We start from the raw sequence: 25,669 nt of genomic DNA on the forward strand, positions 1-25,669 counted from the left end.
CTAGGGATTAACTGAGGTGTTTTAATAGCCTAACACAAACATCAACGGAGCGAAACAGACAACCTAATGTTACCGCAGGCTGTAGTTTAGTGTTCAAAAGGAGCAATGAAACACAATTTCTAAGAATGGTAATTTTTTTTGTAACTAAGGACTTCACATTTATTAAAAAGCAAACAAACAAAAAAAGCCACACAACACAGAAGTGGGTAATATTCCTGATATCTTTCAAAACATTCTGCAAAAACAGGGCTGGAGGCTGCAAACACTAGAATATACAAGCAGTCCCAGGGACCTCCAAGATGAGCGTTCTCACATGGCAAAGAGCTGCAGGACTGTCTTTGCTTTTTTTTCAGAGAAAGCTCAATAAAAGTGCAATACAGTGAAGCAAGTAATCTAATTATTATGCTGCTGTTCTCATTAGATGAAAAATGTTCAGATATTTTATAACTGTGCCTTTTGTAGGGCGGCGTTCTGGTGTGAGCGGAGCCAGAGCAGGTGAGAAGAGCTGGGCAGGGTTCACTCACACACCTTCTTTCCCCAGGGCAGTAAAGCCCCAAGGGAAAGTTGTGCTGCGTAATCCCACCTGCCCAACTTCACCTCCAGCATTTCTGTTTTGACAAAAGACGACCTTTGTTTTGCTTTTCCTTTGCACTCTGGGGTGTTCCCCCTTTCAGCTCCGAGGCACCCTTCCCTCTTTTCTTCCTGAGATGTCAGAAGTACGTACCTTAAGCTTTGGGACCTGAGAATGTGGAGGTATTTTTTGATACTACAGGGCTGCATTTGTATCGTACCATATTATCTCCTGCTCTACTATTGCAGTTACAAGATACATTTCCTAACTAGTTGATACCTGATGCCTTTCCTGTATAAATAAAAAGCAACGTACCACTCAGCCACCAACACGTGGCACTTGCTAGAAGAGCAAACTTGACCTTCCGCAAGTCCTCTTTTCCAAACAAATGTTGAGGGATCATTACCAAAAATCCCAGCTAAGAAATATTCCTTTAAGTAAACAATTTCACAGTAAAATAAAGAAAAATATATCCAGAAAATAGCACTCTCTCAAAATTAAAACTTATATACATCAAGAAGAAGGTGAGAATTTTTTTCCTCATTCTTTTATCAGCTCGACATTATCTGTAGATAAGCAACATTGTCACTAAGAGTTATGAGCAGGAAAAACAAATCTAGTGAAGTAAGTGTTGGGCCCTTTTTAGTACTCTTGAGAGATCAAGGAAACTCAGCTTTCAACTTTATTATCGTAAATATTGTTTAATTAAGGTAGCAAAAGACTGATTAAGCTTAATTTCTAATGGTTTTGAGTATCCAAGACTTGGATCTCTCAGTGCACTGTAAACAAGCCATACTGCTGCACTTACAATCAATCAGCTCTGGGTTCAAACAGAATTTTCCATGGATGGGCTTCAACTGTGAACTCACAATTTATCCTTCTTGTTTTATAATTTGTTTTATAATTCTTAAAAGACTAAGTTCTTTAAATCTTTTTCATAAATGTGGTGCTATTCTTTATCAAGCCTGAGCTTTAACTGCAACTGTAATGCACATACATGCACGTACATCCGAATCTCTGAACTGAGTTTGACAAGCTAGAAAAGAAATACTTAAAACACAAAACCTGTTCCTGAACATTCTTTTTCTTATCAAGAATCTATAATGCTGATAAGCGTTAGTTGATTTTGCATATTAGACTTAAGCAGTGCTCCTCTGGATTCGTTACCTCTTTCTTCCTATGGAGTGGAAAATCACCACTCAAAGCTAAGAAATCTGTGGACAGCGGGTGAGCTGGGATGAACGCTTGACAACAGTCCTGCCAGTCAGAATTTCTGATGAAATTACTGTTCCACATTGTGAGCTATGGGGTGCTATGTCAACAGCTGGCATTTTTTTATCCTTTTGGGTTTGTTTTGGGTCTTTTCCCCCCTGCTTAACTGAGGTCTAATTCACAGCAACTTCCATGAGAAAAGATGAGGTGCTTATGTCCAAGTGTATCTATTTTAAAGAGAAAGATTATTCTCCATTCGCATCCAACAACTGTTCTGGCAATTAGCCTCGCAGAAGTCAGTAACAAGTGACAGATCAATCACTATCTTCGACAGCTTCACTCTAGGACTATTTTGAATTGTTGTGGGTTTTGAAAAGGAAGAACAGATGTTTAAAAAAATAAATAGATAAAAAACATTGCTTTCATGTGAGGAGGAGTGTTAAACGTGTGAACTGTGAGCTTAACCGATGCCAAGCAACACCTGACAAATGCAAACCCATGAACCAAGCGGTATCAATAAATACTCCCGACGGTAGATCCAAGTCGAACACTTGCAGCCAAGGCTTTTAAGGCCACCAAAACACCAAAGATACAGGCAGGCGTTTCTTAAATCACTCCCCAGCGATTACATGCCTCACTCCAACTGACTGAAGAGCCCCCATTTTTCTGGCAACCTGCTAGACGCCCCTCTGGATCTTTAAGTTTTTAAGTGAACATAAAAGCTGGCGCACAGTGTTTCGACAAACTCAGCTACCCGCAGCCAGACCCCACGTTTGTGCCACGCGAAGGACCTTCTCCAAAAACCAGATGCTCAGCAATAATTTAACCAGCACAGAGGCCCGAACTGTCGCCCCCTGTTCTGCAAGAAAAGGCAGTGAAGAACTAGAAACGTGTGACTGGAGTGGGTGAGGGGTGTGTGTGTAGGGGGGGGGGGCTGGAAGCCCATGCAGGCCCCTGAGGTGTCGCAGTGGGTGACGAGGTGCACGCAGCACGGCTGTGTCATCGTGTTGCCGCGTGCGTGGATGGTACGTGGGATTGTCAGATTTTAATAATGGGCACTGAACAATTGGGACAGTTTGGAGAATGACCTTTCAATTTAATTAAAGCTGGAAAATGGCTTCACATTTCTGGGATTAACCTTTTTTTAGATGGAGACGGATGTTCCAGGAAGGGATTAGAGTACAAATGAATGGTCCCTCAATTTAGAAACTGAGCGGCTGCAAAAAGAAAGTCAGGATTTTGAAACATAATTGAACTGGTCAATTGTATAGCTTCCTACGCTGGCTTTTAAACGGTACTGAAATATTGCAGCATTTTGAGTCATTTAAAGACTTGCCCAGCACCGACTTGCCCAGATTTATGCTTTTCAACACAAAGTTGGTTACTGATATTTCCTCCGGGAAACCCTGCCTGGCTTGTTTTGGAGTGGGCAACTTAAAAGTGAAGGACAGTAAGATCGCTTCTGGCTTTGCATTAACGTGCATCGACCTTCTTGCAAACACAGGCCTGTGATTTCCACATGTCACTTCCCTCACTAGCAACTGAAATGTCTTCAGTTAGAAGTATGCATTGATTATATGTTGATCTACATTAAATGCAGGGTACATAGGAAAAATCTTAGCATGTTTTTTTTTTTTTTTTTTACAGAGCACCCAACTAAAATCTTTACAAAAGATAAGAGAGTTACCCATTCTTCAATGTAATAGACACAGATGCCACTTTTATAAATGTACCCTTATGTCCACTCGCCAATAGAATAGTAAACAAATCAACTTTTTAAACCATTTTTTATAAATTATTAGAGTATTTTTACTGACACTCGCCAACAATATACAAAAATAATACTACAAGAGTACCAATCAGTCTGACCTACCCCTCATTTCACAGAAAAGTAGAGGTTTGTGGAAGGATGTTCTTGCAGTCAGTCATCGCTGTAGATGTCTCCTGCGAACGGTAGATGTACGTGGCTGCCTGTGACGTTGGGAAGGCGAGAGAGGTCAGGCAGGTTCTGGATGCGCGACCGGAGCTCTTTCCGTACCTGGGACACTCTGGCTAGCTTCCGTTTGTACTCCTGTAACGCAGAAGAATTCAGCGTCAGACTCTCTGGCTAATACCAGCCCTTCCTATTTACCACACTTGCCATTTTCTAAGGAAAGCATTCCTTCTGTGAGCTAGGTGACTAAACAGCCCTTCATAGGTGAGAGCCCAGAGAACTGGGTATCCTGGAGGCAGAGGCATCAGCTCGAGCATTTTGTCAGCACCCGGCTTTGGAAGCACAGCCCTGGGGTTACTTTTCTTTTTACTTTGAAATAACGCTCAACAAGGCAGCCAGTCCTTGTTAACACAGCTACATGTGTTCCTCCATGTGACCAGTGGAAAGGAATAATTCTTAGAAACTGTGTTAAGGATCATGGATACATGTACCCTACTACCACTCTCAGTACCAGGAGGCAAAATGTGAAAGAAGTTACTTTCAGCTCATGTGATGAACAGATAAAACCCAACCAAATACCACCGAACCAGGCCTGCTGATCAGCCATTCCTATTTTGTATCAATTGTATAATAAAAACCACATTTCATCAGTGTGTTTATGGACCTAACCCTAAGTTTCCAGGCAGTTTGGAACTGGGGACTCAGGCTTTCATGAACTGCTCATAATCGGTTTGTTGAGGCACCTTTCACATGACACAACATTATACAAGGTATGGTAGTTACCACTGTAAACCAGTGCACTGGATACAGTTAGTCCTCACCCATTAAGTATACAGCACACAATGCAGAATACATAAAACAAAAACAATCCAAATCATAGTAAGATTAGGATACAATTTACAGGGATATTCACATTTCAAAACCTTGGAAACACATTTCTTTGGAGAGGAAGAGAGGCTAAGCATTAGCAGGCAAAACACCGTTTCAGGAAAATGCATTGTAATTCACAGCACATCAAATGCAGATGCTTCCTAGTGTTGCTGCAGGTTTTGCTGCAGCCTGGGAATGGCTGGAAATAACAAGAAATATTTAACGTACAACTTGGACAACCAGCCCATGGATAACCAAGATCTCATGGTTATAACAATTTCTCAATAGAAGTTGGGAAAAAAATTCTACATCATCCTGTAAAAGGATGTAAACAAATACATACACAAATCAAATACAAACACTTGAGAGTTTAAAAACACTGTGCCCAAGTCTGTAAAAAATAATAGCCACGTTATTTACAAGGTCTAAACATAATTTTAAACATTTTTTTTCCCACTGGAAACAGCATGGAGCAAAAAAGAAGGCCAATCAAAAGACCTTTTGGTAGTAGAATGCAGTACAGTAGTACAAATGTTAAGTACCTGGGACATGATCAAGATTATTGGACAAGGTCCAACACATGTAAAAACAAGGTCTGTGACTATTAGCAGCAGCGTGGCCTCCTTACCAAGGGCAGCAAGAGAACTGTGAAGAATATGAAATTCTTAATGAGAAGGTATTGCATAGCTAGAAAAAAGTAATAGCTAAATCTTTACATAGAAAGAGAGGGAGAAAAGCATCCCTGAATGTTAGTACCACATCCTCGCTATTGTTTATATTTAAAAATTAAATAACATGTACAGTTCAGAGTCTTACCAGACACTAACCACAGTGAAAATCCCAGAGATGCCTAGTTAGCACAACTATAAACACCTGATGAGGGCACACAGGGCAAAGCAGAGTTCCTTTTATGATACAGATGACCAAAGACATCTTAAAACTGCCAGTCCCTTGGCCCTAGGAAAACTGTCACTTGCTCACACTTGCCCTAAACATCCTCTCTGGCATAACTGACTTCAGGACATGGCTGGAAATGGCTGTGGAAATGAAGGGCCATATCCTGATACTGTATCCTTACAGTGCTGTCCAAAGGCCATTGAGTAATTTACTGTATCATGTGTAATGTTACAGGAGCATCCAGAGGCCTCAGCAAGCTGATTCTTTGCAAGAGCCACAGCTCTTTGGCAGCACATAAATAACCCAGCAGCAGAATGCTTCTTGCCCTTTTCACTGTTTGCTTTAGTCCAGAGATGAGACCCCCTGACTACTATTTTAGGGGACAAAGACAGGCTTCCTTGTTTAGTAAAACGATTTAGCAGGATGGCTGGAGACTGAGCACTGGGCAACAAGGGAGGTGGAAGCTAGGAGACCTGGCCACGGCTGTGAAAGGCATGTGGCTGCACAGAAGAGGATGAGGGGAAGTGTAAGCAGAAACAGAACACTCAAAATCCCAAAAACTAGTAAAAGAAACTAACTATAAAACCATTCCAGCAGTTAACTCTTGTAAATGGTGTCCTGACGAAGTTCGTTCTTTGTCAATGAGGAATGAGCTGGCAGCGTGATGCTGGGCAAATGCACACCGGTCACGCTTGGCAGCTGTATTCTCTGAAGACCTTACTCCAAAACGTCCCTTAAATTAGATTGCCAGTTGCTTGACTCCATTAAAATTCCCTTTAGCTGATAATAAATCATTTCTATAGCAACATAACATTTCTGACATCCAGCATTTTCCATATAAATTTTGCCTGGGACTTGTTGCCAAGTGAATATCAGCTTGATCAATATTGCTGACAGTAGGTTCCTTTTTCTCACCACGGAAAATGTTCCCATAAATTTGGTCTCCCACGTAACACAGCCTTCCTCTGGCCAAGACCTTTAGCATAGTCCCAGGGAGGCAAAACTTGTTCCTTGTGCCTTTCTGGAAAAAAGACACCTCCGAGAAGGTTTGCTCAAGGTTTTTACTATAAAACTACAGTGAATAAAAAAGTTACATGGGTTTTTACAGTTCACTATGTTATTGGTGCAGTATAAGCTACAGAATGCAATTTTAATACAGTTTTGGCAATCTATGGCATATGTGAAATCTGCAACTACAGGTTAGATGTCCATGATGGTCCTCCCTGCCTCACATGTAGAAGTGTTATTCACCTTACCAAGTGCACCTCGTTTTTCATGATACTCCCATTATCATTCTAGAAATTACTGGAAATGTCCAGTTTTCATGACTGGAGAGCAACTTCAAAAGGGCTGATTTCCAAGTATAGTGACTTTGCAGTTGTGAGGTACTTTCAGAGAAGCTGCTTTTCATAGCTTGGATTCTATTTAAAATACTGATACATTTGTAAGGCTCTTGGTATAGTCCCAGCATTACCTGAGTAGTTCTGGACTGCTGGAATATCAAGTACTTATTATCAATAATACTCATTATCATTTAATCATAAACACATGCATGTATCTACAACTTTTTTCCTCTGTGAAGACATTGAGAATGTGACTTACTTATGGCAGCAGAGTGGAAATAGAAATAGCTATGTGTCATTTCTGATACTTTTGCTCCACTGGAAATGCTGGATACTATACACCAAAGTAACCATTTGCCCCTGTGGTTCACACTTCTAACTGCAGAAATCCTCAGGGAAAATTCCAATTTTGTTTTCATAATGTTGATCTTCAGACATACTTCAAATTACCCCCATGTAAATGAGGCAATATTCAGGCTATTCACTTCAAACAGTTAAGGACAGGCAGAAGTATGATGTTTTCTTTTGCTACACTGAGCATAATGTGCGTCACTTGCTACCTATGGAGAACCTTACTCTTGGGATATATGTGCAGCCTCATATATGGAATTAGTGTCTCTTCAATTATTTCAGTGGTCTAAGATAACACTACTTTCAAGCAGTAATTTTGGGTACTTCCAGTCATAAAAGTAGGTATATGAGGTAATTAGAAGAACTTAGTTTGCTCATTAGAATCCCACTGATTACTACATTATTCGAAGGGGTAGAATATGGGTATTTTGTGAAAGCTATGCTAACAACCTATGGATTTCTCACCTAGATTTACTGTAATTCTCTATCGAATAAGTACCAGGCAAAAAAGCCGAATAAATTTTGATTAGATGCTACAATCATCATGAGCAATAAAAATGTGGGCAGGCCCAACAGGCTGAAAGAGGCTGAAATAGGACTTAATACAGAGTTTATGCAATTGCCATGGAGAGGTGCCACAACTGAAACAACCTGGTGCTTTTCCTTTACAACATTAATTCGACTTTGAACCCTCACCTGATCACTGAGGCGACGGCACGCATCAAAATACCGCGTGGTAGAAAACGTGTAGCAAAGCGAAAGGAAAAGAAGCAAAGTCTCATTCCAAAGCAAGAGTAAAAGATTTGCAGAAAACACACATTTAATCTGCACCCTTGCTAGCTACAGAAAGAGAGGTAAAGTGGAAATCAATACCCTCAGGGCAGGAAAAAACCCAACCCAGAGGGCTTAAAAGGCTTTTAAGGTGTTGGGGGCACAGGTGTACATCAGCATCCACGGCCTGTATGTACACAGCATTTAAAACCGAGCCCGCTGCCTTCGCAGGTCTGTTTGGGATGCAGACATCAGAGCTGTGTGACAGCACAAAGGCTGCCCAGGCACCGTGTCCAACAGCACAGGAACCACTAACTCTCCAAAGGCTCAGACGAAGGCCAATGGCATGCGACACTGATACTCAGATTACAACATTCAGAAATTGGTTTATAGTATTGGTTTATAGATTCCACTTCATTAAAATCATATGCCTCACCTAGCCTGGGTATTTTCCTGGAAGGGAGACTGACCTCTAAACTTGAAAGAGTCAGACAAGTCTCGCTACCACGCTGGAAACCAGACGAGCAGGGTTAAATTTTGTGCTGCCTTTACAAATTTGGCATGGCTCACATTCTTCACCAGTATGATTAAAAGCTCAACCTATTTTCCAATGTTAATGATGACAAAGCAGAGTATGAACACAACTATATGCATCATACACACAAACAAGTTTGAAAGATCAAGGACAGTTATGACCAGCTTCGGTAAGGACTGACTTGGCTAACTTTCCAGGACATGTTTTGCCTGTTCCCTAGGAAACAGATTTTTCAGAAGAAAGCTTTAGCTTTCCAGTACGTAGTTATCTATCAGTTTTCCATTAGGTCTTATCACACTCCGAGCAAAATAAACAGCACTGAAGCAATGAGCACCTACATACTGACTGCTCTGTTTATTCCTTGTTGTTCTATGTGCTGGCTGCCCCACACATTCACCACTGTACACACATTTACATGTTCTGATAGGTTTTCTAATAGCATACTTCACCATCACAAAATGCAATTTGTCATTCAGAAAACCTCTACAACCACACAGATCAAAATGAAGCATCCTCCAAGTACCTCATTTTTCTTAGTACTTAAAATTACCAAGAACTTAATGCTTCAAAGCGAATTTTCTAAATTAAGTTAAAGTATTAGAGAGTTCCCAGCTTGTCTGCAAATGAAGCAACAGGAAACAATGAACTCAGAAGCTTGAAACCCACAAATTAAATTAGTGACCACCTGGGGAACGCTCAATTGAGTGACTGTCTACTGTCAAATGTTGTGCTGTGGTACAGACAGGCACACACTGCAGATCTGCAATTCATGTATCTCAGATCTTGTTCACCCCAGTCTTGAGTCCTGGTGTCAATCTCCATTCCTTGAATACTGTTCCTAGAAGCTATCTCCTTGTCCAGTTCGACTGTTCAATGCCTCTCATCAGACTCAGATCCTGCCTGTACTCACATCCAATACACTCACAACTGCCTTTTCCCTAACGCCAAGGAATTACAGTTCCTCCCATTTCAGTCCTTCATGACATTAGGCTTTTCTGGCTGGTCACTCCCTTTCTTCTCAGCCAGCTGATCTCTTGCTCCTTTCTTTACTGTAATCTGTAATCTCTAATCCTGGATCCCTTCTTAAACTCTGCAGCCTCTGGTGCCAAGTTCCATGGGCACTTGTCCAAGTTCTCTATTCAAACCCACTGACATCCACCCCCCCATTACTCATGGGAGCCATGGGCAACCCACCCATGGAATAAGTTCTCTGCTCTCAGATCAGGCATTTGGCCCATGATTAGCCCAGAGAAGAACTGTATACACTTGCACCTGCAGGAGTCGTCGTCCAAGGAGTTAGCCCAAGATGGACAACTCTCCAACAGAGAAGCTCTTCATGGCAATTAGTAATTTCTTAAGAAATCTCTGATTAAGAGTAATAATTTTCCAATAGTTTGTCATTTCATTGAATTCAGGTTGATTTTCACTGTATATCAAACTGCATGCCCCTGACAGAAAGAAAGATTTTCCCATTCCATAATGCTTTGAGAAAGAACACGTATTATATAATCTCAAATAAAAGGTCATTTTTAAGACTGATTTATTACAAACTTGTCCTTAGCTTTATTCTTGAAGACTGTGTTGGCAAAAAGCTGGTTAATGTTTGGGAAAGTGAAAATAAAAAAAAAAAGAAGAGAATAGAGGGGATTATAGACTTAATTACCAGGAGTATTACTATGCTTACTTTGTTTATATTTACCTCCATTCAATCACAAAAGGTCCACAGTGATGAAAATTAATTTATAAAATAAATTACTATTTAAAGACATTGATTTAATTAGATAATCTCTACAGGACAATGATTTAATTTAAAGCATTCCAGGATGGGAGATATGAGCAGTGCTTTGAAAGAAAGATGCCTGCTTGAGGTGAAATTTGCTCTCCTTGCCTTTTGTTATCCGATACAGCATTTTTACTTGGTTGAAAATTTAGCCATTATAATAAACTCAAAGCTACACACTTCCAAGAGTTGTTTATATTACACTGAATTCCTAAGTCTCAACTCTTGGCTGACAGAATGAAGTTCTGGGGAACTAATAATGGCAAGCCATCAGGTACTTTAGAAAAATTCTGAGCAATTGTGCTCAAATACTCAATTTGATACTCTATACAGACACACTTACAAGGGATAAAGCAGAACAGTTTTGAAAATAATAAAAAAACCAACACCAAATGGCTGTAAAGTTAGAGATGGGTTCTTAAAGTTTAACCATTTCACAAATGATCTCAAGGAAATCCAAATTAAAGGATATCAGGGTTCAATGTATAAGGAATCTATGAATGCAAAACTTTGATAGTCTATTAGAAAAACCACACCTTTAGCAATGCATTCAAGAGCAGCTGTTTAAAGTCTTCAGCCTCAAATATTTACTGTGCCTAACGGCTGAACTGTAAGAACTGTGTCTGTCAGATGCACGCTCCTCATTTCATGCAGTCCTTGCCTGCAGGTCAGTACAACCAACAGTCTCAGTTCCGACTTCAGATTCCACACACGCAACTCATCCTTCTAAAGTGAATGCTGTGGGTGTTGAACCACAAAAACGGGGACTTTGATGCTCGTTATTTAACAGAGACAAATGGATAGCTGAAAGTATGAAAATTCTGTAAAGCCAAGGCTATGTGTAACTAATCTGGAGATGAAAAGTGAACCTGAGCATGAAAGTAACACCGCGGGTCACTAGGTAGGGGATTTATCTCTAGCTAACCCAGAGACAGCTGTTCCAGATCCTTTTCTTTCATCCAAGTCAGGCCTACATAAGGTAAAAGTGTGAGGTCTAGTTTTATTGTAGCAAGGCTAAACACAAGCAGCAGCCTAATCCAAGCAGCAGAGAGCTTGAAGCAGGCGAATATATACAGCTTTTCAACCACAGCGTAGGGCTGCTCAGTGTTAGCCTGTGAGCAAGGAAGAAAACGAATGAGAAGTGTTTGAATCAAGAGTGTTCTATTGACCTGAGGTAAGGTATTAGCTATATTTCAAATGAAATAAATACAAGTAATAGAGGTGGAGTACCTCAACTTTCTGATATTTGTGAGCCTGGGCTGTTGACCTTGTTCATTTCAGCAATCAATCGGTGCAGGTCTGTCTGTGCAAAACTGGCCTTAGACTTTTTGAGTAAGATCTTCAGACTACATTTTTTATAACATTATTACTTATTTCTGCCTTTTACCTTCCCAGTTTGTCCAGCCCAAAGAACCAGCTGTGAAGGACAACTACCTGACAATGTCAGAACAGTCGTACTTGGACAGCACGTGGCTACTTCCTAAAGAGATTTTTAAAGAATAGTTCTCAAAATAACCCAAGAAATGCCAGGGGGTCATCCAATGTGCATATACTAATTTTTTAAAGATGGGCAGCTTCTTACTATACTTGCCAACTTATTCTCACTACTTCATTAAATAGGTTGAAACATCCATTTTAGAGATGGAGATTCTGAAGAAGAGAATTTCTTTACAGCTCAAAGATAAGTGTCCACAAACCCAATCTGCTTTAACAGCAGTTCAAAGTGCTCAGCATCGAGGGAACACTGAAAATTATAGTTTACACAACTAATGAGGATAATTATCTGTGTGAGATAAACTGTCGATATGCTGCATGGTAATTTTGTTTTTCTCTCCTTTCTTGTGTGTGAAGTAAGAGATTTCAAACACAGTGTTCAGTGATGAGGATGGGGATGTGAGAAAGGTAACGCTGGGAAGGGAGAACTGCAGAGCAGCAGGAGATACTCTGACTGACTTCTTGAAGCTGCCCCTCACATGTCCTGTGGGAATATCTCCAATGAAAACTCTACCCTGCAGGAAGCAAACAATTGGGACCCTTCCACAGCCAACGAGAAAGGAAAACCCCTTCATCTTCTAACAAAGCACAGAGATTCAAGTTTTATAATTTAAAAAAAAACAAAACAAAAAAAAACCCTCCAACCCACAGTAGTGCTTACCCAGTTCTAATATTAAAAAAATACTATGATGAGAATGTCTTGAATAAGGGAAGTGATACCAATAGGGAGCACACAGCAATTAGAAGAAAAACTCACTATGTTACAGTGCCTTATCCAACAACCGATTTCGGGGAGCACACTTGCCACACCCATCCATTTTCGACACTATTTACCCGATTATGAATTGTTCAAAGAACTAGTTTTATTTGATAATAAAAGGGGTCTAAAAAGAGGTTGCCAGGGCAGGAATGATGAGTGACTAAAGAAAAAGTCTAGAGAGAAAGCAGAACACAGAACAAGTAAACAACATTAAAAAGAACAAGGAAAGACAGCATTTTTCCTGAAGTTTTCTTTCCCATTATGAACTATTTTCCTCCCAAAAGCCTACACCTTGCAATAATGCCACTAATGCACATCCTTCTGTGATCTACTGATAAAAAGAAAACAAGTATCAGAGGTTAGCAATCCTTTCTATCCAACATGTCTTAGCTTTTTAAAGCAACTTTCATCCATTCAAGCCACCTGCATTTCATTAAAAAGGTCTTTAAAATTATTATCCTGGTTTATATAGAAGCTCTAAGAGTACCTGTGGGATCTTCTGGTGTTTAGGTCTGTATTTCTACCCAGCTCTGGATGAAGTGACCTTGGAAGTTGAGGTCATGAGGAGAACACAGTATGTTAAATGTCATTAAAGTAATTCACTACTAAGATATTTACAAATGAAATCACGAGTAATTCAGTACACATTGCATATGTGAGAAGTTCTTTCATTTTATTTTCATCCAATTATTAATAAACGTCTAATTCTGGAATAGAGTGGAACATGGAAGAAGAGACACTGTTTGCTAAGTACAGCAGCATTTCACATAATCCTGATAAAGATTCTGATGACTGAGCTTTCTAACTATTCAGTACACTGTAATAAAAACACCTGTAAATATCTAAAATATCTGTATCTCTTACACTAGTTATTTGGGTTCCACAGTGTTTTTTAAAAAAAGGAATTATACTAAATAGTAAATCACTCTAAATTCCCTCATTTGCCATGTGCTTCTCCATGCCCGTCACTTGGGTACATTTTTGCCAGGTACATTACCCTGGGGTTTTTTGTATGACAGACACTCCAAATTTCTCTTGTTCTTACAAACTTCCCACTGTTTTAAATTAATCTCACAGGTTGCAGAGAACAAACTAGGGCTCTACTTCCATTTGTGCAGGCCAAAACATGAACCTAAAGTCTTTTAAAACTATATTCCTTACAGTACCTTAGGAAAGCAGGAAAGAGCGTGGGTTTTATCAGATTTGATGCCCAAATTGCAAGCTCGTTACATCTGTCTCATTCTGCCGGTGAGCTGTTTCAAATTCTCTGAGAAAACAAGGCCTGAAGCAGTGATGGAGAATGCACATTTGCTGCAGACGAGCACTCACCGTTGAGGCAAACTGAACTGAATACCAACTGAATATACATGGCTTGTAGAGCAAGTTAATAACTTCAAAAATACTTGTCCACCTCTTCCCTACTTGTTCAGGGAACCAGCAAGACTCATCTGTCCTTGAGTTCGTCATTCCTGATCTCTCATAAACATGTATTTTGAAAGAAGTAAAAATAAATCACACCTGGCACCTGATGACTGCAACTTCCATCAAGGGAAACAAACCCTGAATCTGCACCTGAAGTTCAAAGCAGGAGCTGGATTGACTAATTGGCACAGCAAAACCAGCCTGCCAGGACATCTCTTAAGATTTCTGGTCTGCTGGACATGGTGAATTGTGGGATAGAGTACATGGTTATGAAGAATGTGGGTACGTGTTTTATGTGCTTTGGGCCTGCTCCAAGGCAGCAGGTGTGGATTAGGCCGGCATATGCCACTTCGCTTTCACTCTGGGGCAACAATCATGCAGAAGGGCAACATTTCCCCTCATGGCGGAGGGGAGACACGATAACGAACAGCACTAAATCCAAGGTACACTAATAGCAAATGATTTATGATCTGACCATGGCATAGTAAAGTATAAAGGCTTGCATCCAAGCTTAAGATACTACCTTAAAGAGTGACTGTAAAAGTCCCCATGCATTCAATTATTATTTATTTCTTTAAGGCTTGTAACCCAAAAGCTAATTTCTCTACTGGCATTTTGCAAACCCATCTGCCAGTGAAAAAACAAAAATCACGGTAGCCAGGCACTGCGAGCTGAAGGGGCTTAGCAGCCCAAATGAGCCCCTCAGACTTCCAGCCAGCTCTGGCTCATCCTCAATACTGCAACACCATTGTGAGAGGAGGCTTTCCTGAGAAGGGTGCATCAGGAGAGACTAACTGCTGATGGAGCACAGAGCACACAACTGTCCCCCTTTCCACAGTTAAAAACTACAAACCCATACCTTTGCCACTGTTCAGGGAAAGTGACATGCTTGCAGCTACGCTATCAAGAGACAAGACATCAGCACCAAGTGAAGCCAGCTAAAAAAACCCTCCCCACAGTCATTCACAAGTAGGTTGAAATCTGAACTGTGCAGGGCACACTTCATTACGTTTCTAGCTCCAATGAACTTCGGAGGAGAAAGTTGGCAAGCACAGCAAACACTGTGTGCTGTAGCACAAAAGCATGCTAGGTAACCAAATACTGAACAGAAAGTCTTGTTAAACACACGTGCCATGGAAAACTGGGCAAGGTGCTTTGACAAACAAGGCTGTACCCAGCGGCATGAGAAAGCCATCCTGCCATTACACATTTTTGTGGGCTGTGTAGAGTGTGTCTCCTGCAGAAATCACTTGAATGTAAGCTTTGACCTCACAGAGTTTTCAGAGTTGTATGGACACCGCTACCTCCCAGGGCTGCATGGAGAGCCTGCCTGCTGTCCCTCACAGATCAACTCTGCAGTTATGTTTTTATCGGAGCTCCAGAGAAATTCAGGTAATTTCCTGTAACTTTCTCCTACTGAAAGATGGCAAGGGGTTTACATGCAGAAAATAAATTTGCTCTCACAATTACAAGTTCTTCAATTAATACATAATTAAATAGTGAACCTTTCTCAGTTACATGGAAAGATGCAAACCCAGAGTATTTTTTAACTGAAAATAGCTAAAAACTATATACATCCCAGCCTTTATTACTTCCTGTATTTTTAGGAATAGCTTCTATAAACTCTCTTGCTGTTTTAGCTATTACTTAACTAGATGCTAGCTATTCAGACACCAGAAGACAATGAATACTTACAGGTAACTCCAAAACTGAAGTTCAAGTGACCAGGATTGCTCTACAGCCAACATACAGAACCACCCTTAGAAGCCCAAGAATTACTGCTTATCATTTAACAGAAACATAAAATTAAAACCTACTATTGAGCATGTATTTCTGATCACATGCATGAAAAGAACATTAATTTTCCACAGACTACAGTGGCTGTTACCCAGCATGTCTTCAAGGATTTGGGTCTAGGATATCTGCCAAGTTGTACATGCCTACATGGAGTGTGAAGGACACAAATGGAGTAAATGAAATGCTCAGTCAGCACACCAGTGACAAGAAGCTTCTCGAGCTTCAACCATAAGATTTGAAAAAAATATGCTAATAATAATTTTATGCTTTGCACATACATCAGAGCAGCAATCTTTAACTACCTGGTCTGAAAGCAGTTGCAAGTTCCTTTAGAGTCCAATCTCAGTAACAGCGACAGCTAGTAGTAACAGAGCAGCACCCCTCTAGGACTCAAGGAGTAGCACGAAGTGTAACAGCTCCTACTGTAGTGTGGGTTGAGAATAAATGAAGCTCCATCAGAAAACGTGGAGCTTAAAATGGGAGGGCTTGGAGGAGATGGGAGGAGAATTTAACCAGGTTTCTCCTTCATACTCTGGACTCAGGCAACGCATAGCACCAGCTTCAGCTTTGCTGCTGAGTCTCGACGTATAGGGTAGCAAAGACGAGGTGGAAGGAGGGAAAGGAAGAGATTTTATACCAGTGCAATGTTCTCAGTGTTTTATTAGCGACCGTGGGTTGAGGAGAAAGCAGAGCAAAAGCTGAGAAAAGAGTAAATAAAGTGATAGCTATGATCATAAATAACGAATTAGGGTATGACGCAGGAAATGACTGATACTTCCTATCTCATGCCCTTGAAGAGTCATTCCTCCTCCTACTCCAGTAGTTACTAGCAACCTAGAAATAAATTATATTAAATCTCTGTTTGAAACATTGCCAACTGTAACACTTGGGGGAGTTAAGATCATCTGCTCAGTCTTCTGCCTTCTACTGAGTTTACGATCAAAGGGCTCACATTCGTCGTGGTCAGGACAGCTCTGAGGCTTCTTTTTAAAGAAGCTACAAGGAGCTCATTGCTCCATGTAAAATCCAAGAGCTTGTTTATAGGCACAACTCTGGATCAAACAAGTAATGTTGCTCCTCTAACTCTTTTGCTGTCTGATGAAGGAAATATTTGGGGCACAGTAAAATGAACTGACTTAAGGATGAACTGACAAAGGATGAAAAGAAACACAAAATTAGGAATGGAAAGGGATAATAAGAACCTAACATTTGAGGAACTAAAGCAAAGTAGTATCTACTTGTCCTCTAGGACCAGTCAGATGTAAATCTTGCTTCTCCAGCCTCCTTCACTTTGCGTTATTGCTATTCTTGATGTGTCATTAATGTGCTATTTTTAGAAATTACTTCAAAATAAAAATCTTTTGAATGGTGGAACTCAAAGCTCAAACACTTTATCTCCAACTTTCAAATCTGTGTCTTTCAAAACTTTACTCTCCCCCTCTTGCAATGTAATAACAAAACACCACTAAACGTCCCAAGCTCTGGATGCAGCAGAGCTTTAAAACCATTGCACGTGCTGACTGCAAAACTGAATCTCCACATCTGGGTTACAGGCCCTCAAAGACAAAGCAGCAGACAAAACTCTGATTTGGATACATGGGGAAGAGAGAGAGAGAAAAAAAAACAACCCCACAAGCAAAAAAGAACAAAACCCCAAAATGCAGAGAGGAAACATGTAACTTGCAGGCAAGACCAAAGGCTTAATTTTGTGATTTTTACCAATTAGTTAACACTAGCCTATACTTAATTCAAAGACTCACAGAATAGCTGAAAGTACTGCAGGACTTGTGCTAAATTACAGAATATTGATCAATATTCCAGCCCCCTGGTGCACATCTACTGTAATTTCCATGATTATTTCTAACAGCATGTGGCCTTCTTCCTACTTCTCAGCTTCCTCCCTCATCCCCACTCACATGGCAGGCACGCTGCGTCAAACCAATGCAGCTTTGGAGAGAGAACTGATCTCTCTACACTGCAAACCCAGTCTGATTGAGGTAGATAAGGCTGGGTCTGGATAATGCTGTTAACTGTAATTTACCTCCTCAGAGTCATCATTTTGTTCACTAATAAATAAAATGTGCCTCATGTTCACTAAATTTTCTGCCTAAAATCTAACAAGACATTCCTCTCATGTCCCTCAAAAATACCATTCTTACTGGTTTTAAAAAGTTCGGTGGGTTGGGGTTTTTTTTTGTTTTTAATTTGATAATGTAGAAGTGCAGAAAATCAAGTAAGTACAATTACTTCCTCACAGTGTTAAACATTGCCATCTAAATGTGTACTATCCCCTTTAAATACTGAAGCTCTTCTTCAATTTGAAAAAGTTGACAGCAGATTTTTCTGTTTTCTTGGAGTAGTGTACTGTATTTGATAACTGTGCAACAGTGAGGGGTTTTTAAATCAATCTGAATTCCTAATATATTGCTAAATTACAAAATCACTGAGAAATCAGAACCCCGACAGGTCAATTTCACAGATGAAAAAATATTTTAGAAGGTGCATTTGTGAAAGAAAAAAAAGGTGAATCAGGCAAGAAAATAAAGCGGCACGCGGTGCTGGAGACCAAGCAGCTCAAATCACTGGCTCTTCAGACTTCTCTTTCAGAGAAATACCATTTCAATCCTATTGTCACAGGCAAACATTTTACATCCTCAGTGGTAACCATTTATTCAATGTGAGACAGCACAGAGGTAAAACAATATTCAGTGAATGGTGATGCTATTTGATTCCTGTAAAGAAACACCTGAATGTCCTAACTCCAACCCAGAACTAGCCCAACACTCCATGCCACAGCAACCCCCATCCCATGTGCCCCCTCCAACTCTCCCCTCCCCATCCCAATATCCCTCAACATTTCCTACATCGCCCAACTATTGTTTTGGCAGAGAGCAGCAGAGAGCACAGCAGGTTCCATGCTCCACAGGCTGACCAGACAGCAGACTGAGGGAAAGAGCTACTGAAGCATCCCTTCGCGCCTCTTCTATCCGCTTCTAACCAAAACTGATTTAATCAAACTTTTAAGGAAATTATTTTTAAGATTGTTTCCCTGTCATGTGTAAGGACTAATAGACTGGCAGCACGACTGCAACAGTCAAGTCTTCTGAGAAATCAGACTAGCGCAATACCTATAAGCCTCCTGTTATAGCAGCTCTCTCCCCTTCCTCACCATGCGCAGCCAGCAGCAGACAAGAAGTGTTGAAAGTGGTTTTTCCTCTCTAAATCACCACTTAATGCACTTTTTATCTGGGAGACATCTTCATGCTATCTTAGCAGAATGAAATTCCAAGATAACATAGAGTTCATTTACAGGATTTCACATCATACTGATTTGTTCCCTGCATTGTTTCTCCTTATTTCCATAATTTTAGTACACAGCATTCCAGATTTTGGCAGTTGAAAAACTTTACCAACAACTCCAGTGTAGACTAATCCAGTGTTCTTTTACTTTTTGCAGGACTGAAAAGCTTCACGACGGTTTCAGCCTGAACAGAGAAATCCATGTACTCTGGCCCTTCCTTTGGCCTAGAATTAAATTTTAAGGCAAGTATAAGGACCGCGTTACACCCATGTTGGCAATGGTGAGCTCTCCCAGGACAAAGAACTTCTTCCATTTTTCCCTTTCCACAGCTATCAAACTACTTCTCTGCAAGCACAGCGTGTGGGATGGTTTCCTCACGCTGCTGAAACAGCTCTTCCAATGTCTCTTACTTTTCCATTACTGGCCCCCAGCTCTGCCCCCCCGAAACAACGCATACAGATTCAAGACAGTCAGTAATGAGCGCTGGGGTTTTTGCACTGTGCTGAACATTTGAATTCACAGCTTGCAAGTTATTTCCCCCCCCCAACTCATACCCCCCTGCCCCCCCCCAGACACCTGTACCATACCCCTCTCAATCACAGAAATCTAGGTATGAAGAAAATAATCCAGCTTCTAAAACAGCATTTTAAAATAAAGTGCTAGGGAAAAAACACCCCAAACCAAACGTTTGTGTTTGGATACTATACTATAGATCTCAGCTTCCAATTCCAATCCAAGCATCACTCAAAAGCCTTGCAGTTCTCCTCCTCCCGTTCCCCCCTCAGCACTTTGATTCATGTTTCAGTAAAGAGGTAAGCTTCCAGCTTGGCTTCTCCAGGAAAAAAGGCGATCGTTCTTGGGAGATCAATTATCAGAAGCAGGACAGTATTAATTAAACTACAGTCACTACTACCCGAGAAGAAGAATTCAGAACTCCACCTTTCCTCTGCATGCTTTAACAGAAAGGTACAGACTGTTTTTAAGAACTGGATTCTTCAGCAACAGCCTGGCTAAGAGTAGCATTATTTTCTTTAACAGTTTTGACCTTTTCTCAGCTGGGGCTCTACTGCTCCATGAAGTGATCTACTCCTCTGTGAGCTCTTCAACCAGGAAGAGCTGATTTTGTAAGATAACTGGATATATGTATTTTAATTTTTTAAGTCAAATGCCCCAGGTTTACTATACTTAGACATTGTTGTGTGATGTTTTTGATCTATAAAATTCAGTTTCACTCGGAATCCTACAGAACAGTATTTCTGCCCCCTACGTTTAGTCTTAGCTGAAAAGACATGGAAGTTTCTTTCAGGATCTGCTACTTAAGCAGCAGTTACTTAAAAAACAGGAATTGTAGAGCTACTGGAAGACCTCACTACTACGTTAAAACTCTGCCTGTTGGCTAATCTTTGTCTGCTTGCTTGTACCTCTAGTAAGAACTTCAGAGGGAAAATTTTTAATTCACAGGAAAGCTGAAGGTGTCCTTCAGATCACCAGTAGCTTACTTGAAAAGAGCATACAGACCATAAAATATATCTGGAACAGTCACAATAAAGCTTGTGTCAAGTTCGGTAGTACCACTGCGCAAGATCATAATGAATTTAAACTAGAGAAACAAGTTTTGGTGTCTGATTAAAGTAGCTCGAATATGAAATCAAGTCATTTTGATTTGACAACAGAATTAAACCAAAAAGTTATCCTTGTCTTGGTCACACTGGAACAGGCTGCCCAGAGAGGTGGTAGAGACTCCATCCCTGGAGACTTTCAAGGTCAGACTTGATGGGGCTCTGAGAAACCTGATCTAGTGAAGACAACCGTGTTTACTGGAGGGGGGTTGGACTAGATGACCTCTAAAGGTCCCTTCCAACCTTACACATTCTGTGATTCTACAGTCATGCAAATTTCACATGATTCATCAATGTTTTTTGTAGGTTCAGTGATATTTTACCCATATCTGGTAGACTACATAACAGCTGCATTTCAAGTCAAGCTCTGGGTTTCAAGAGCAAAGACCACATGGCAGCAATACCACCAAGCGTTGAAGCATTCTGAAACAAGAATATTTCATTCCTACTGCATTTTCTTTTCAAACTGCAAACACCTTTTGTCATAAAGACAAAGCCAAACCTTACGAATTAATTTGTGCCAGTTAATATTTCTTCCAGTAAGAATTTTCCCCTATGCTGACATTAAGATAATTTCTTTAATAGGCTCTGAAAATACTTGCTGTCTCAGACTACTATAGGAGATTATTTTCCTACATGTACGTGAGAACACAGGTAAACATGAGCACTCTGCCCAAGATCTCCAGTAACTACACTAGCTGCAAGTTTTCTTTAAACACTGTCTCATAACCATTCACTTGCTGTCCACTGGCAGACTGTTTCCTTGCTGCACATTCAAGTTCTTCAAAACAGCACCAGACCTGTGCACAAATGCAGGAGCGCTACTACATTCTGCATCAGATTTTACATGTATGACGTTTCCTGTCTAACACTGGATTTAAGTGGGAACATCACAAGTTTTTAACTTAGAATGAAATCTGCTTTGTGTTGTTTTAGCAAGGCTGAGCGAAAAAGCCATCTGATGTTCTAAGTATTTCTCCTCTTTCTTCTGTCAAGGGTTCCTGTGAGAGAACTTCTTAACACCCCTTACAACCAACCAGCCATATCACTATCAGAAATGCAGCAAAACAGAAAATTAAAAAAAAAAATCTAACTCCAGCCATAGGTTACAGTAACACACAACTTGAGCGTGGTACTTCCTTTTAACTTCATATATAAACTTGTCAGACCAGAAAATTTATATTTAACTTTCTAGGGCTTAATGGCAGCAGAACATTTTTCCAGGTGTAACTTTTGAGTATCAGCTTAATAACAGTCTTTAATGAGGGCATAATTTCAATTGCACACCAAGGAGCACAGTATTCATGTCAAGCACAGTTCTCTCTGTATCCACATGGGCTTGTTTTCCTGTTAAACACAACTACCAAAGGACACTAGCTAAACTACGAGACTGTTTAGTTTGTTTATACAAGTCATCTCAAATTGTGGAGCAGAGCTTTCTGGGTGCTTCCCTTCCCTTTACCTTTCCATCCACAAGGCCCAGGTTTTTCTTGAAACTACATTACAAACATTTCCTTTGTAACTCTGTGAGTGTAACCAGCAAGCTTTCCCCCCTCCACAGCTGGCTGTCATTCCAGTGTAGTCTCAAGTTCCTATTCAACTCTGAGTTCTTTCAGTAAGTAAAAAAATCTACAGGTGTTTCTAGTTGTGGGAGGGATACAAGCAGGGCTTAGGGTTTACACTTCTGCTGACTTTATATTTACATTCAAGACTTCAAAGATATCTTCTTAAATATTAATAGGTCTAGTGACACAAACATTAGAATTTTTACAGTCTAAACATTACAGTGGGAAATAAAGGCTTGTAGCAAAGGTGTGGTCTTAACTTGAAAATCTAGTTACTACTGACATAAATAGGTGATACAGTTTCAGTATCTTACACCCAGTTGTGAGGTTTTTTTCTTACAGTAAACATCAGATCAAAGGGAACATCTGCTGCAGAAAGACCAAACTCACAAATCTACAGTTGTCCTGTAAAAACTTGAGAAGTTCTAGCTAAAGCATCAAATATTTTGTTTTCAATTTCCCATCCTCTCAGATATTTGTTTGCACAAAAAACAAATCATTACATACCTGAAAAACTTGTTCTTCTGCAGATGACACAAATAGATCCATTCATTTTGGTTAACAGTACCAAGCTGTTGGCCTGCAACAGCCAGGAACATTCTGTCTGACCAGCATCTTCTCTCAGTACTTTTATAACGAGGGATTTAAAAAGTATCTCAAGGGTATTAAAGTACCTGGTGTCCTATATTTATTCCCACCCCCCTGCCCAAATAAAATATAACAAACTGAAAAATGAAGGTTAAAACCCCTCACTCTTCACACTAAGAGTGAAAGTGATAAAAAGTTGCTTTAAAACATCAAGCAAAAGGCTATGCTTGTCCTTGTAAAGTAAGGAAAGTACAACCTACAACCAGTCAGATTTGTTTAAAAAAAAAAAAGCAGGACCTGCACTCAAATATCTTTCAATTCAGTTTAAAAACTGCGAGCCTTCAAGTGTTTCTGTTGTTCTGAATGACAGCATACGAGTTCTGTGGTCCAAGACTCTTTTAGTTAAAGACTGAAAAATTATTTATAATGGTACTTGAAGTCATTAAGTCACAATATTTAAAAAAGAGGGGGTTATTTATTCATGAAGTATAGAGAGGTTAGAAGCTTCTTGTAATAAACCACAGACTGGTTTGGGTTGGAAGCGACCTAGTTCCAACCCCCTGCCATGGGCAGGGGCACCCTCCACCAGAGCAGGTTGCCCAAAGCCCCATCCAACCTGGCCTTGAACACTGCCAAAGAGGGGGCAGCCATGGCTTGTCTGGGCAACCTTTCAGTGCCTCACCTCCCTCATAGTAAAGGATTTCTTCCTAACATCTTACCTAACTATACCCTCTCTCTCAGCTTAAAGCCGTTATGGGGCAAATAAGCATTATTCTTAAAACAGGTACAGCACAGGGCAACCAATTGCACTGACTGCTTCACCTTGCTTTGCTTGACAAAGGCTGCCATTCTCCACTCCAGTCCACCAAACTACTTCTACAAAACCCAACCTTTGTAACTGGTATCTCCTGCTGCTTTTTTGGTACTGAGGAAAAAGCTCACAGGAAAAATAAACAAACTATATTTAAAAGACAGGTAGCAGTAACCTGTAAGCAGAGTCAGCAAGGCTACTTCTATTGCAGGTAAGCAATGCAACCTGTGCATCATTTTAAACATCCCCTCACATTCTTTAACATCTAATCTAATAAATCTTAAGGAGAGATGAGTATTGCAGTGATAGCTCGATTCTCCCCAATCACCTTCAGGCAGATAATCCAAACTACTGAGTTTACTGAAGTTAGTTTGGGGATTGGTTTGTTTTGTTGTTCTTGCTTGCTTGGGGGGGGAAGGGAGGAGGTTGTTAACATGAGTTTTTTTTTAAACTAAAAACTCAAGTGACTAGATTCACTAAGGGACTTTCACTGTGCAACTCAACTCTATGATCAATAGAACACTTAAGACTATACAAAGCATCTCACCTGGTCACTCAAAGCCAACCTATGAGCAAGGACTCTGAAACAATCTACACAAATGTCTGAAGCCTAGGGGCCCATTTCTGATTCCTATTCTGTTTCATACAGGGTAGGATGGAGAGAACTGGAATGACACCATCCATTAGATTCTTAGCCTACATTTCCCTCCTGATGACTAAGAGGTACCATCAGGTACTCCCAGGTACTCTATTTTTTTTTTTTTTTCTTCTTCTCTGAAGAGTGAAAATGACTCAAAATTGCCCACAAAAGAAAAGTCATTCCAGTGAAGGGCCTCCTCCCTTTTCTATTTCAGAGATCCACAGACATGGTGGTCTCAGCCCAAGAATATCCTGGTCAATTCAAACACCTCTTTCAGTATAAGCCACACGCTACCCTGCAGTGGAAGCATGTTCAATCCGGCTTCAGCTTTGGAAGTTGTAATCCTGAATAGAAATTAATGCAATGGTTCATCATGTCAAGAGACCATGCAACACAGTCTCTCCGGTATCATGGGAAGTCTCTGCTGCCTAGCATGCATCTGATCTTAAACACTCTAAACTGTCCCAAGGAGTATGGATGAACCTTCTTGCCCACTTCCTGAGCACAATTCAGTAGTAATTCAAGATTAACTTGAATTAACGTGGCACTGCCACGTTTAGGGAGTTGTAGACTGCACCCTATAGCAAAAAACAGTATAGGATTCAAGCTACAAACCAATCTTCCTCAACTTAAGCAAAGCTCAGCAAAATATTTCAGCTGCAATGTCAAAGAAATTAATCCCAATTATTTTAAGGGGACTGTAAAAGCATGAAGCATGACAGCATTACCCCAAGTGCACCTATGACTCAAAGAAAGTTACTAGAGTACAAGTGATCTACAGGAAAAAAACAAACCAACCCCAAAAAACCAAAACCAGCAGCAAGTGCTACACCCTGTGATAACACAAAAGCTGTGGTGGAAGCAAAAAGTAGACAGCAGTATTAATCCAGTCTTGCACTAAGAAACAAAGCCCACACATGAGCAGCCTGTTACACCACTGTCACCCCTAAACTCTTTGCTTAATATTTATGTATCTGAAATAATTAACAGGAAAGAAAAAGCCTTTGAATCCAAAGCTAGAGACTAAGATGACCAACTACCTGCTGTCTGCCCATAAAAATCCCGTGACAAAATGAAGCCCTTCAAGGAACAAGAGCTATATTGAGCTATAAAGCTCAATCATGAAATAACTATGCCTTGAGCATACTATATTCTCTCAACACGCGAAGAAACCACAATTATAACCAGATGTGTGAATGTAAGGATAGGAATATTGTTTGCACAGCTGTAGAAAATAAGGAATGCAAGATGGCAACATCAGTAAGTGTCTTAATTAAATGCAAGCTGCTAAAACACAGCAGCCCTCCCAGAGTAGCATTTCCTTCATAAAGTATGGATTTAGTGACAAGAATGTTCCCTTAAAGCGGCACGTTGACAGAAACACTACGTCAGAAACCGGGTCACCCAGT

General features: G+C 40.4%; 1 protein-coding gene across 1 annotated transcript in view; it reads right to left on the reverse strand.

The window, feature by feature from the left end:
* Window positions 1–3,704: 3,704 nt before the first annotated feature.
* Window positions 3,705–25,669, reverse strand: part of RPRD1A (regulation of nuclear pre-mRNA domain containing 1A) — a gene marked incomplete at both ends in the record, with an annotated part of 39,097 nt that continues 17,132 nt past the window's right edge. The window contains one exon of the mRNA XM_084279938.1: window positions 3,705–3,854. Within this exon, the coding sequence (XP_084136064.1) occupies window positions 3,705–3,854 (150 nt within the window). The remainder of the gene's footprint in view (window positions 3,855–25,669) is intronic.

The sequence above is a fragment of the Gallinula chloropus genome (genome assembly GCF_964237585.1).
Source record: "Gallinula chloropus genome assembly, chromosome: 2".
Taxonomy (NCBI): domain Eukaryota; kingdom Metazoa; phylum Chordata; class Aves; order Gruiformes; family Rallidae; genus Gallinula; species Gallinula chloropus.